General features: G+C 37.7%; 1 protein-coding gene across 2 annotated transcripts in view; it reads right to left on the reverse strand.

Moving 5' to 3' along the window:
• The window catches only part of fam117bb (family with sequence similarity 117 member Bb), a 40,692-nt gene that overhangs the window by 7,873 nt on the left and 17,494 nt on the right, over positions 1–15,325 (reverse strand). Inside the window, exons 3-4 of one of the 2 annotated variants that reach the window (XM_059499787.1) lie at positions 10,897–10,989; positions 8,906–9,019 (exon numbers count right to left, since the gene is read on the reverse strand). In XM_059499787.1, the coding sequence (XP_059355770.1) occupies positions 8,906–9,019; positions 10,897–10,989 (207 nt within the window). The remainder of the gene's footprint in view (positions 1–8,905; positions 9,020–10,896; positions 10,990–15,325) is intronic. The other variant, XM_059499788.1, reaches the window with a different exon arrangement.

Below are 15,325 nucleotides of genomic sequence, written 5' to 3' on the forward strand. Positions count from 1 at the left end.
ATAAACAACTTAAGTTTCTCTGTTGCTTTTAATGGCACCAAAATTACAAGGATTAAACAAACTCAGTGTCCATGGAAATGCAGTTTGAAGCCTCAGTAAAAGAGTTGTCTTCCCGACAGCATGTAAAGGGACTTTCTTCACTGGTATGGAGGCCTGTATTGGTTACCACAGTCTGCCTTTAAAACAAGAGACAGAAGAATGCCTTTGAAAGGTCTCCAGGCCTCGATAGCTATACTGGACACTTTCACGGCAGCCTGTCTTGGCCTCAGTGGTCTTTATAAAAACAAGAGATTCATGGGGTTGAAGTTGTTGACCAGTGCCTAACGGAGAGACATAAAAGCACGACCCCCTCCAAAGCCACACGCAAGTTCAAATGACTCACAAAGCATCTCTTCTGTCTCCCTGGATTCACAACACAAAAAAATTAAAGTTCAGAACCACTCAAAAAAACTCAGATCAAACAAAACCCGAGAAGCTTCTATTGTTGTGGTCACTGTGTGAATAGGTTAGAAAAATACAAGTCACAAGTGATCAAAAAACATAATCCATCAGAAGTACTGCCAACGAATTCATCAACCCCCACAAAAACAATCAGTTTTTTTTGTTGTTGATGAAAAAGTAGGTTTTATACAAAATGGTTAAAGAAAATCGACAGAGAACAAAAACACATGGTTCAGATTCTGTTGATTCTGTTGATCGATTTGTATTTAAACTGAAATGTCGCTTTAATGGAGTCCAAATCTAAGACTTCGGAATGTGATCAAACTAAAGCTAAGCTGAGAAGCGTGCTTCATCATTTCCTCCAAATGCACCAGGGACAGCACACAGACTGCCTCTGCACTCCTCATTTCTGACACTAGCAGGCACTGCGGACTCCACACAGAGAATGGCAAGAATGCAGGAAAAGATGTGCTCAATCCTTCAGACACAAAAACACCAGTCAAGCCCAGAAAGCTGTTGTTGATCAATGTTAATTATTGATCATCGAGCACAGCACATGACAGAAAAGATGAGCAGAGGAGAAAGAGAACAAAGCTAGTAGGTGTGTGTTTGTGTTTGGATCCTGTATCATTGGCCTTTACCCTGCAATCCATCACATATGGATATATATATATATATATATATATTTTTTTTTTATAATGTGAACCAAAACAACGGACAGAAGTAGAGTAATGTGTCATGCTATCTTAAACGGATCATGAAATGCATTTTCAGATCTTTTTTTGTGTTTTAAAAGGTTAGCTTATACAATTAATATGTTTTGCACCAAAAAGTTTGAATATTATATTAATATTGTATTATATTAACTATATTAAATGTATTTAAAAAATGATGATATGATGATACACTCGGTCACAGTTTCAAACATTGGCTTGAAATTTAATACAAACACTCTTGAAGGTTATAAATAAATGTACTTACTGGCATCTAAGGACAAAATAATTGGAAATAACTTGGCTTTTAATACAAGATTTTTTTTTTTTTTTTTTAAACAGCGGCATATTGAAGACAAATTGTTGAGAAAAATTGTGACAATGACTGGGGCGATTTCAAATATGTTTTGTAAAGGTGGAACACTTTGAAATCTTTGAGCTATGAGACTTGCAGTTGCATATTTGTATTGTTGAGCAACCACTTATGTGTAAACATCAAGGATATTTTGACTGTCCATTTCATGACCCCTTTCCACATGCACCACTCATGCACTCCAGAGCTGTTTGTCCACTGGACATTTGTGTGAAAAGACACATTCTCACAGTTACTGACATACTGCTTATACACCTGGCATGGCTAAGGAGTACAAATCGAGAAGGTAATTGATATGAATTTGAGTCAGAATGCCAAAATGAGGCTGTGAGGGAAGGAAGTAGAGTCTGCTTAACATTTCATAACTTCAGGTCCAAGGTCATGCTTCATTTTCACAAAACTTGTTGTTTATTGTCCACTGGAGATTTGTGGAAAGATTAAGTTCAATGTGACAATTTACACAAGAACGGATTTATGAACGATTTACACAGCTATTCATTTTGCTGATGTTTCATGAATGAGGCCCATTAAACGGATATGCAAGAACTCTACATCTAGGGAGTAACAGAGGACTTATATGATGGATGTATTGTTATTAAGTCACGGTGGACACCACATTAACTTTTAACATGAATGAAATGACATGTTTTAATGTATTTAGAGATGAACTGTTGACACACGGGTATATGACAGTATAACACAGACTGGACAGTTACTACCAACTTGTATTAGTTTGTAACAAATATGGCATCTACTCTAAAGTTATTGATAAAGTTGGTTGATTCTGTTACAAAGCATATCCCAAGCCTGTAGAAGATGTGTACATCTCCACAGCTGTTCGTCCCATGTTTCTGTGTCTCCTCTGATGTTCTTCTTCTTCTTTTCTTCTCATGGAGCTGCTGAACTTATGGCCAGATCTCTCATAAAGGTCTTCAAATGCAACTTTCATTCCTACTCTTTTCTTATTCCCCCTCTTCAGGGCTTTTATTTCTGGAAAGAATGCCATTTTCATGACTGCCACTTCATCTTTAGCTGCTTTCCATGCACATAATGGGAAGAACACCCCCATGTATACCCGACGCAGCCCTTGAGACGACACACACCCACACACACATCCCTCCCCCTCGACAGAGGTCACGCTGTGTGTGTTCTTTAGGAAAGTGCTTTTACATCAGAGTGCCAAGACAAAAAGGAAGAAGACGACAGAAAAAAAATTGAGGTTTACAATAAAATTTGGGGGTTGAACTTGGTCAGACTAAAGTGCCTACGATCATCAAGCAATTACAGACAGTTCATGTGATGGAAGTGAGAGAGTTTACAGTCTACATCACCCACTGGGCGGCACCCGACCCCAATGGCCCAGCAGAGAAACCTCACAGCCACTCAGCCTGAGGCCCAGAAACATGCCCTCTCACCTCACGTCCAAATAAATCCATGCTTGTTATAATTACCAGGCCTGGGCATCTCTCCGGCTCTAAACTCAACCTCAGCTGCTTCAAATTACGGCTAATACACAGCAGAGAAACTCTCTGAATAAATAAACCTTCAAAAGACAAATGCAGCTCCACTTCGGCTGCTATGAAGAGAACTACAGGAATCTGGAGGCAGAATGAAAAGGCATTGACTAATGATACATCCTTCAATCAACCCCGCGTACATCTGCTGGAGGGGACGGCGCTTACAGATGCGAGTGTGTGTTTGTGTATAGTTAAATGATCACATGGTAGTCTGGGTTCCTGGAATAGCAGATTAGCACTTCCATATGTTTTCTCACACTGAGGCTATGCTGTGAGAAAACAAGCAAGGTCGAGTGAGGGGAGAGAAAAGTTTTGGTCTTGAGGGGCCGAAACCATGAACCTCTCACAGATCGCACCAAAAATCTATCTATCATCTATCTATCTATAACTGATATCGATTGACACAAACTACCATTCAAATGTTTGGGGTCAGTAAGTTTCTTTTACTGTGTTTTTGAAATAAGTCTCTTATGTTCACCAAGGGTGCATTTATTTGATCATTACTCCAGTCTTCAGTGTCACACGATCCTTCAGAAATCATTCTAATATGCTGATTTGGTGCTCAAGAAACATTTCTTATTATTATCAATGTTGTCAAAGGGCTGCCATATACCATAATGCAATGCAAACAACCTTGTTCTGACTCCTTATTTGACCCAGAAAGCCAAATGTTGAGACATTTGTTCACCAAATTGAATTTAAGTTAATAAAGTTAATAACTGGATGCCACTAATTATACATAGGATATAATGGGGTCATGTGACAATGATTCATTGTACTACCAAATATCTAAGTTATTTTTTAAAGTAGGCAACACGATGTATACAGAATACTACACATTCAATGAATAGTAAGCTAGTATTCCATTCTGAACATGGACTTTGAGTGGGGACTCTGTAAGGTGTTTGACTTGGGGATATGCCGGTCTCAAATTTTTAGAGCTGAAACAACTAATCGATTTAATCGATTAAAATCGATTATTAAAATAGTTGTCAACTAATTTAGTCATCGATTAGTTGCTAAATAACTTTTATTTGCCGTAAGTGGCTCATTTCATGCTTATTTTAAATCTGCGGTGACCAAAGTGTGGCAGTAATGAGCCACCGGAGGTTTTACTCAGCCAGTACAGCAGGAGAAGTAGTGAATAGCCAATAGCTGGCCTCGTTTTATGTCACGTGCTTCCCGAACAGCGTCTCTGCAGCATTCAGCGTGATGGTGGAGGCAGACGGCAGTGGAGTAAGCTCGAGAAAGAAAGAAAAAAAAGCGGAAGATAAAACTAATCGAACGAAGTCATCCAAAGTGTGGGAGTACTTTACTTTGAGCCTTCAAAAAAAAAAAGAGTAACCTCTAAACTTTGCACTACTGAACTGACTTTTATATGTTCAGATTCTCCAGTACAATGTTGTTTGCAAATGTTTAGATTTTTAGTCGTAAAAGCTGATAACATTGCTTTTTAACAGTTAACATTTAAAGCTTTACAAACATGTTCTGTGATCAGTTTTTCGTTTACCAGTTCATAATTCAGTCTTGCAGCCTAATTATGACTGAATGAGAGAAGTAAATGTTTAAATGTATTTGAAATGCACTTTTTTTTCTAAGTATTCACTGCTCTTTTTCACACAGCAAGTTTTTTGTTGTCCATTTTTTTTCATATTTTTTCAATACATTTTTTATGATGGATTTTACTTTAAAATGTGAGTTCCATTCAGGATTCATGCCATTGGCACTTTATTCGAATGACTGTTTACAATTTCACAGCATAAGCTATGAAGCTGTTTCCCAGGTATAAGTTGTGTGTTTACAGGAAAAAAAAATAATAATAAAATGCAATGTACTGCAATTTTATTCTGTTTTATTCTTATTCTTAGTGAAAATATGTTCTGAAAGATTACTTAATAAGCTTTGTTCGGGATGTTAAACTACTTTAGGAGCCCTAAGGACTGCCATGGTAAAAACATTATTTGAAATCTCCTTGTGAAATTTGCTAGAGTACGTATGGGTCAGTGTTTTGATTGCAGAAGAGTTCGACAAAGGATTACTAGCACATAATAAAACACAACTCCAGGTATGTTTTTGATGAGGAAATGACAATGCAAAATGGTTAAAATCTCTAAAAAGTCTGTTGAATGATAAAGACTCATTAATAATAAGTTACTTGGGGGGGAAAATGGGCAAAACAAAAATATAAGTACATAAATCGATTAATCGTAAAAATAATCGACAGATTAATCGATTATCAAAATAATCGTTAGTTGCAGCCCTACAAATTTTCATGTTGCGGTTAATTGCAAAGGTTTTTATCACATTATACGGTATCATCATGATATTGAAATTTAGTTGCAAAAAAAGTATTGTCATAATAAAGTATAACAGGTTTAATAAAATAAAAAAAATAAAAAATAAACATTTAAGTGCAGTATAATTCATTTATAAAGACCAATATCACTTTACAATAAGATCTCATTAGTTAACTGTAGTTAATCCATTATTGTTTACGAGCAATAGCTACATTTACTACAGAAGTTACTAATCTTTGTAGAAAAATACACTACATGTTCATGTTTAGCTCATTAAATAACACAGCTGCAACTTTTGATTTTAACAACGTGTTATTAAATATCGAAATTACCTAAGATTAATGAATTTTTAGAAGTTTTGGTGAACTAATGAATTAACTACTGTTAACTAATGAAGCCCTAATGTAAAGTGTGACCAAACAATAAAGAATCAAAACATTTTCAAACAATATCTAGAGCATGTTGTAGTCCAGATTAAAATGTAAAAAAAAGTTAGAAAATAAATCGCATATTAAGTCGAAGTGTTTGCCGCGGTGATGAACACCATAGCGAATATAAAAATCTGAATGCTTATTTAAATAATTTAAACCTTTCAGAAACAGAAAGCTGTTTTGTCTACGGGGTTTCAGCTCTATTATGTTTAGCGCTATCTGCTGTTTATATCAGAGTGCGCATGCATATTTCACGCAGCATACAGCGGTGTTGTGCATTGTTACCAGTTCATGGGAAAAGTATTCTTAAAATGCATTCCAAATTCGGGAATAACTTGTAATAAATAATTATTATCTTTATTTCCAAGGGCCCATGATGACTAGGGATGTCCGGATCCAATCACGTGATCGGAAATCGGGCCCGATCGCGTGGATTCAGACTCGATCGGAATCGGACGTTACCTCCCGATCAGGACTCGGATATATATATATATATATATATTTATATATTATTCTCATTAATATTTAACACATCTTTAGTTACACGGTGGCACAGAGTTAGACCCTTTTGACTCCACACAGAAACAGCAATGCGTGCGGCATGACATCACTTTGTTTTCAAGAGCTGGTGTGAATAAATATAGATTCAAACTCAAAGAGACATGATAGTCTGCGCATGACCTGATATTTCATTCGGACTCAGGATACAGCGAGATGAACATCACAGAGCGCTAAACTCTCATGCAGTGTGTGTCTCATTCATACTCGAAGCCGGAGCACGCTCTCGCGCTGATATCATGATATTCCTAATATGGACAAAAGCGTCCAGGTATGCTGTGGTGCTCACAGGAAAACAGAAACTTATGCAAACACGAAGACATTAATATACGATCAAGACAATAAATTGTTTTTCAAGTCATCTCCAGCAGGTGATAAATAAAGTAATTGAACAATGCAGTGCTAATTGACATAGCATTTATTACAGTATAGAAACTATTCTGCATTATTATGTGATAAACAGTGTTTGTAGTATATAAACAAATCATTATTATTTGTTATTGTCCAGCATTTATAGATTTCTAAGCCAATTTAAAGCTAGAAATTAGAGAAAAAATTTAAGTTGCCTATACTACCAGTCAGAAGTTTTTGAACAGTAAGCTTGTTAATGTTTTTTTTAAAGAAGTCCCTTCTGTTCACCAAGCCTGCATTTATTTGATCCAAAGTACAGCAAAACAGTAAGATTTTGAAATATTTTACTAGCCTATTTAAAATAGCTGTTTTATATTTTAATATATTTCAAAATGTAATTTATTGAACATCTTGGATCTGTTTTTTCACTCTTCTTTATTCTTTTTTTAATGTATTATAGAAGTATCGGATCGGGACTCATTATCGGCAGATACTCAAAATCAAATGACTCGGACTCGAGGGCAAAAAAACCTGATCGGGACATCCCTAATGATAACAATATCGTACATATTCATTATCATGATATATCACATTCCCGAATACCGGCACATGTCTAGTTTGACTGCACCGGTCAAATCAGTATTCTTGTCCAATTCAGGTTGAGCTGTGAATAGTCTGGTGTTTTGTGCAACATAGGGGTAGAGTCTGAGTACAGTTTAGAGGATTAAATACAAAAGATGAATACAGTGAGACGACAGATGGTGCTTGAGCCCGCCACATGCAGTTAAACAAAAAAAAAGAGCCCCAGCCGCACAACGGGCCCCAAAAACACACATCCAGCAGGCCGGACAGAGTGTGGCCTTTAATTGACTGGCTGGCAGCTATAGTACAGTAAAGACCAGGCGTGCGGCACATTCACCACATGCTGGACTAATTCATGGACAAACACAAAACAGAGTGAGAGCGAGAAAAGGATGGAGGCAGGGAGGGAGGGAGACATGGCCAAGCAGCAGGCCGCAGTAATTTATTCACTGTTCCTGTCTTCGTGAAGAGAGGTCTTTCACTCTGAAACAGCCTGCAAGCTTGCACCTGGCTTTGCCAATTAAGACCAAAGTGCAAGCGCACACACACACTATGACACGCTTTTACACAGTGGTATGCACACTTACCCACTCACATGCTTTGAGAATGAGTGAAACAGAGAACGTGGCAAAACTATGCAGAAATTCAGTGGCTTATAGTGTGGGGAGTTATTATAAAGGGGAAAAGGGAGATGACTTCTAGTTACCAAATCATTTTGTCACATTCAAAACTGCTGTGTTGATGATACACAACATTTGTGTTTGGTTTCTTCTTCTGCTTATATGGCGTTTAGTCCACTCACTGCACTGTGCTACACTTATGTCAATAAATAGTCTTCGGCTCTCTCATGCATCATTAATACGGCAGACATGACTGGCAGAGGATGCACACGAGTTGCATGGCTTTTAGAATGTGTAAGATATCTACGATTACTGGAAAGTTAAGTTGTTGTTTTTTCAGATGAAAAGAAAAAAAAGCATCTGCTAAATTAATAAATGTAAATAATGTACTCTACCACACATACATCTGGGGTTAGTAAGGTTTTTTTTTTTTTATAAATTAATAATTTTATCAGCAATGGCACATTAAATTGATTAAAAGTGAAAACATGTTCAATGTTACACAATATTTCTAATGAATGCAGTTCCTTTGGATTTTTTTCTTCAAAGAATCCTGAAAACAGTTTTCAACATTAATAATAAGAAATGAATTTTGAGAAGCAAATCAGCATATTAAAATGATTTTTGAAGGATCATATGACACTAAAGAGTAATGATGCTGAAAATTCGGTTACAGGAATAAATTACATTTAAAAATATGTAAATAAATATAAAACAGTTCATTTAATTTATAATAATATTTCACAGTATTTCAGTTTTACTGTAATTTTGATCAAATAAATAAAGTCTTAAGAGCATAACACTTCAAAAACTGAAAATTTTACCATTTAAAATATATACACTATTAAATTTGGCCAAACAAACAAAAAAACGGATGGTTTGTGATTCACTGGTATAGAGGTAAAAACTAAAGCAAGAAACTCAAAAACAACAGTGTTCTTGTTGGTAACCATCACCACACCACCCCAGGTAACCTTCTCCACTGGGTCTTCTGGGTTCAGAGCGAATGAGAAAGAGCTCACCTGTGATTGGCTGAAAACAGCAAGGTTGCCATTGAAGGGAGATTTGCGTTCCTTGTCACGATGGTGACGGCTGCTGTGTTTACTGCGCTGGAGCTGCTGTCTCAGCTTCACAATCTGAATCATGGAGAGAGAGAGAGAGACTGTCAGGACAGGATCATTTTAAAATCTCTTGTTTAAATATAAGACAGGATATAATTAAACTACATTGAGGGTGAAAACATCAGGGTTTATTGTTAATTGTTCTGTATGTTATGACTTATTAAACTGGTCAGATGGTATTGTTGATTGTCTCATGGCACTACATTCCTCACCGCATTCAAGTAATTTGTTACATACACCAATAAACACCCAAACCCTCTCTCCACCCCAAACACATGCTTTCAAAATCACTTATGATAAATTACATTTGTACTCTTTCCTTTCTAAACATCCGTCTGTTAAACAAAAAACAGATACACCCTCCCGCTCACTCTCTCTTTACCCCAGCCTATGGAAAGAAAGTCAATACATGTACAGATGGGATCAGATGTCAAGTTTAAATCCAGCCTCAAGTCAGTAAATAGTTGCTCTACAGTTTTTTCAATTTCAGTTCCTCTCATTCAATTTTTCTCATCCATCCATCTATCCATATATATCTCTACATGTGTCCATCTATCCATCCATCTACTTATCCATCCATTCACCTACCTACCTGCATACCCATCTATCCATCTATCTATCCATACTTCCATCCATCCATCTACTTATCCATCCACCTACCTATCCATCCATGCATCCATCCACCTACTCCCCTACCTAGACTTCCATCTATATATTTACTGATCCATCAATCCACCCATCTGGCTATCCATCCATCCATCTATGCATCCACCTAGTACATACCTATCCATCCATCCACCCACCCATCCATACTTCCATCCATCCACAAGCCTAACTATCCATTATTTCACACATCCACCCACCTACGTATATGTCTATCCATCCATCATCTACCTATACATTCATCTATCCATTCCTCCATCCAATCCATCCACCCATCTAGCTATCTATCGATCTATGCTTCCACCCACCCACCCATATATTTATGCACGTACTTAACCATCCATCCCTGAATGGCTCCAAGTAGAGACTGTTAGTTGTCATTTTTTAATTCCTACAAGACATTTAAATTTACAGATCTATATTCTTGGAATACCATTTAGTAATGAATAAACAAATAACATTTTCTTCACTCAGTCCTATATCTTACATGTTTTTTCCCTAATGCACAGCAAAGAATAATGCAATGCAGTGCATTCTAGGGTAACCTTCTGTCTACTGCCTTACAATTCAGATCAAGCAAGATATGCCATTACAGATCTTCTATGATATATCTAAACGTTGTCAAGGTAAGGCAGCTCACTTGGTCTCCATCGGATTTGCCTACAGCGTGTTTGAGTGCACACATGACCTGCTGACTGTTTAAAGAATGATTAACTATGAAGTAGAACACTAGAACACACACACACACATGTTTAGAGTCGACTGAGCGGGTGAGAGATGGCAGTTGAGATAACGAGTGGCAGAAGATAATGTGTGTACAGACGTCTGTGAAAGCCTGGCACTCAAGGGGCACAGCAGAGACATATGAAGGGAGGAGACCCTTAAAGTGGTGGAGGAGAGGAAGAAGACAAGCTGAATAGAGAGAACAGTGTATGAAGCCACTGGAGGATGTGACAGGGGAAGGAAGGGTGCACACACAAACAGGAGGAAGGGAGGGTGACACCAGGCTGTTTCTGGTTCACTAGAGCCTGCCAATAATATGATAATGACACAGCCTCCATCTTCCCCTCCACACCAACCCCGACAGCCTGTTGCTGAACCCTCTCCTCATCTACAGTCTCACACAAGGGAGATAAAAACAACGAGGGGGTCCAGCCCCGGCCCTGCCTCTGCTGAATGGAACAAAGCACGGGGGAGGACAGGAGATCAGACCCTAAATGCGTCCTGACCTCTTTTAGTTGGTCAGAGCTGCCGCAGGAGGCTGAGCGCTTGTGACAGCCCCTCTTCTTCTCTTCGCATTCATCGGCCCAGGCGCTGGGGGTCTGTGGGAGACACACATGAGACCGTCATGAAACAACAATACGTTTTGATCATGACAGCATTGCATTGTTTCTTGACTCGTGAGTATGCTGATACAGTCTTTTGACTCTTGTCCAAAATAAACACTCGCCAAAGCCAACTGACAATAAAAATTTGGGCTGCTTGCCATTTAGTTTGTAACGTTGGGAATTACAATGTTACTAGGTTTAAATGAATTTGTGTGTCACATAAATCAAATTGACGTGCACGTCTTTGACGTCAGTGGAAAAGTTATCAGAAGTTTATCAAGAACGTTGTTGTTTTTGCCAGAACTCGATGTGATGATTTTTTTTTTGCTCTTATTTTTTCTCATTAAGCCAAAAAAACCTAAACAAGACAATGAAACCATGATGTTTCGACTACAAATATTATATACATATAGTACAAATAAAACTTTGCCAATTAATTTTGGGCTCTGTACACCTTTATAAAGAGTGTTTTACTGTAAAAAAAAAAAAACTGAAAAAATAGAAGAAAACAAACCAGATTTCCATGCTCCATGACCATATCAATGGGCTGTCTGGCCTGCCCTTTAAATTCATTCATGCACAATGTCACAAAAAGACCCCTGACAGGAGAGATCTCCCTCACCCACACATGCACACCAGAAAAGGCATGAAGCCGGGGGATGGTGAATCTAATTTAGGACACCATCCTGTATACAAACTGCTTAATGCTCATCTTTACACAGAAAAAGGCTGGTGTAACTTCTTTGCAAACTTCCTTCCTAAATGTAAAAAAACAGCTGGTGTTGCCAAAGACAAGTATGGAGAGGCACACAAGGGCGTAGGGCGGCTGGCTTGAGCTTCCTTTGAGTGAAGTCTCTGCATCTCAACTGTGATACAGCTCTTTAAAAAGATAACCGCAAACACTGCAACAAGAGCAGGTACGGGTGATGTCTTCAGGGCTGTATACACACCCACACACACTGTCTATATTTTCGAAAAGCATGCTTCAAATGAAAACAGGCATTAAGCCATTATATTGTCTGATTTATCAACCTCCCAATCTAACCAATGCTGAAGATAAGCTAATTACTCATGTGGTCACCGATGCATCACAAATCTACTGCATGCACATTTTCTAAAAAAACTTAAAATGTATGTGAACTGGACATATTATGCAACTATAAATGTTTCAAACAAATGCTATATTGTTTGTCAAGATTAATTCAACAAGTGGCAATCCAGCTCTCATCTTGGAAAAACAATCAAAATAAAAAATTTGAATGCAAGTTTAGTGTAAATAATAAGCCAAGAAAGAGACATTAACAATCATGGTATATTCATTTTGGCATTTTGTCACACTGGAATATAAGGTTAAGTTGTTCGCATTGCACTTTGAGATTCTATATTCTTTGCATATTTTATCAATTGCAGTAAATCATTCTAGTATTCCATGGGTAGGGTAAAGAAAATGTGTACTGTAAACTATGAACATACATATCACATAATGAAGAAACAGTAAGTTTTTTGCATGTAGCATGGGTTTTAATTCCAACTTGCCCTCAGAGAACTGAAAAAAGTCATCAGAAACACTAATAAGAGCAGAAAACATGAACAACATTCCTCAAACATGTGACATACTTCATTAAAACAGCATTCTGTGATAAAAAGTAGTTTTTGGTAGTTCGAAGTTGCTAACACACAACTGGGAAACACTTCAGTTTCCTACAGCTTTAATAATCAGAAGTCAACGTCAGCCTAGAGAGTCATTAGAATCACTCAGCTGTGAGTAGGCCTATGTGCACACCATGGCCTTACTTATGCACTCTGATCACTTATTGGTACATATTACCTCACTATGAGTACAAACACAAACACACACTCAAAGATTTGTTTGGAAACCTCTCGTCTCTGTCCCTCCCCTCTGGGTAAGTGCAGCCAGAGATTCAGCTTGTGGGTTTACACCATCAACAACTCTAGATCATTCTACAGCCAATACACTCAACGTGTCTGTACTAGCAAGTTCACAAACTTCCACTCAGAACGCCGTATGGAAATTTATTACCGGACAGCTATGGCCTTATTTAGATATCTGGCAGAGACTGGGCGTGATCTTATGTTGAGGAGGTATGGAAAAGTAATCTGGTTGCCTCAGCCTCTCTCAATCACTTAAAGGTGTGAGCCAAAACTGTAAAACACTAAAGAAAAAAATAAAATCTATGGCACTGGAAACAGCCCAAGGCATTAGCTGTCAAAACTCAACCAATCAAATGCACTTTAACAAGCAAACATGCTCTTTTTCTCTGTGACGTGCATCATGACATTAAAACCGCAATCCTGTTTTGTTCCTTACTGGTGTCAAAATTCATCCATGTTTAACAGATTGTTTTCATGCAAGCATCCTCGCACACCATTAATTAGCAGGTCCATTTATCAGGGAGACACACACATTGACACACTTTCTTAGTCCTTGGCGCAAATGGTGATAAACATGTGCAGGGAAACCAGTCTTCTCTGTACAGCCTGAGGCTCTGTCTCTCAACACTTAAAAGACATTCGTTCCAATTCACACTCCCTTCAAACAAACACTTAACGTCAGCGGACATCACACACAAGTGTATATGATCAAAGCTAAACCTCTTACATGGTTTAAAGAAAATATTACAGCAAAATTACTTTCTTAACTGTTCCTTAACTGTACTTTCTTAATCCTGTCTTGCATTATATATTTATAGTTAAACATTCACTTTTCGCTCAGAAATGCATCCGAATTAAAACTAATAGTTTTTTTTTGTGTGTGTGTGTGTTTTAAAGGAAAACACCACACTTTAGATGAAGTGTCTTATGGATTTCAGAGCAAAAGAAGGGGAAAAAGTAGGGCGGGATTTCATTTTATACAAATAGAATGGATTGTGAAAAGTTGACATAACATACCAGGGTTTATAGGGAAGAACAAATCTTTCTCTGAAACTCTTCTGACACCTGTTGATTACAACATTAGTGGCCTTGATGAAGCCAGTCAAAAAGGAAAGGTGTTGCAGAGGTGGAGCAAGTTATAGCACAATAAAATCATGAAAGAATATCAGTCAATTTGATTTCATGCTGACTTTATATATGAATAGGAAGCATTCACAGAAATATGTCAGACATGTTAAAATTCTGACAAGTTAAAAGAACAAAAACAAAGCTAAAGACACAACGAGAGAGAAAGCAAGATGTGGCTGAACGAGCCAGTGGGATACATTTTTTCTTCTTAATTAACTTCATGCCCTGTGTGTGAACCTCCACGAGTCGAGCCGGAGGAACGGTGGCTCCTGTGCCCGGGTGTACCTCTCCTACCCCTCCCCAACATTTATTATTCCTCTAAATTCCTTTCTTTCTTTGTTTAATTAATCCGTGCATGTGCTTCTTTGTTCCATAGCTCTTTTCCGCTTCTCTCGCTATTGTTCGGCTGGTTTCCTCACACTCATCTCGGTCTGATCCCTCTTTTCTTCATCTCTTTTTTTTCTCCTCTTCATCACTGCATACTCCCTTTATACACTTCTGCTTTTTCTACCTCCTCCTCTGATTTCATGCTCCCTGCAGGCTTCCTCTTTTCCCATGTGTGTGTTAAAGTAGATGGTGACCAAGCGCTTTGTAATGGTGTGGCATTCAGTTCTAGTTTGCATCACATGGGCTTGTTGGCATTCGGTATGAACATCTGCCTCCGATGATACGATAAACAAATGAAATTAATATGAAAAAGAAATTAAAATAAGTTCAATAAATCCATAAAAAAAATAAAAGAACTACATTAAATAATGAAAATATGATATGATCATACTACCCCAATTCTACAGTCTCTGCACGGGCTACCTATTGAGTTCTGTATCAGTTACAAAATGTTATTACTCACCTACAAGGCCCTTAATGGTTTAGCTCCTGCATGCACCTTACTTGTCTTCTACCACGCTACAATCCATCACACTCCCTAAGGTTAAAAAACATTGTGTACTAAGACCGATGGAAAACTGTAACTTTTCATTTTCCGTCGGTCTTAGTACACGATGTAACTACAGAAGAGTCAAGTTTTAAATAGGAAAAATATAGAAACTCTTTGGTCATTTTTGAGCGAGATGCTAACGGTCTAATCAGATTCAATGATCTATGCTAAGCTAAGCTAAAAGTGCTACCGCAAGACCTGGAGATCGTCTGAATCGATTCGAAAACGGAAACACTCAACTGTTTAACTCTAGGGGAGTTGGAAAATGAGCCTATTTTCAAATATAGTGGAGTATTCATTTAACAGTGTTCATCATCTGTTTGATTACATCATTAACTGAATTTTACCATATATTTCTGCCATATGTAACAT

The sequence above is a fragment of the Carassius carassius genome, chromosome 19, assembly GCF_963082965.1.
Source record: "Carassius carassius chromosome 19, fCarCar2.1, whole genome shotgun sequence".
Taxonomy (NCBI): Eukaryota; Metazoa; Chordata; class Actinopteri; order Cypriniformes; family Cyprinidae; genus Carassius; species Carassius carassius.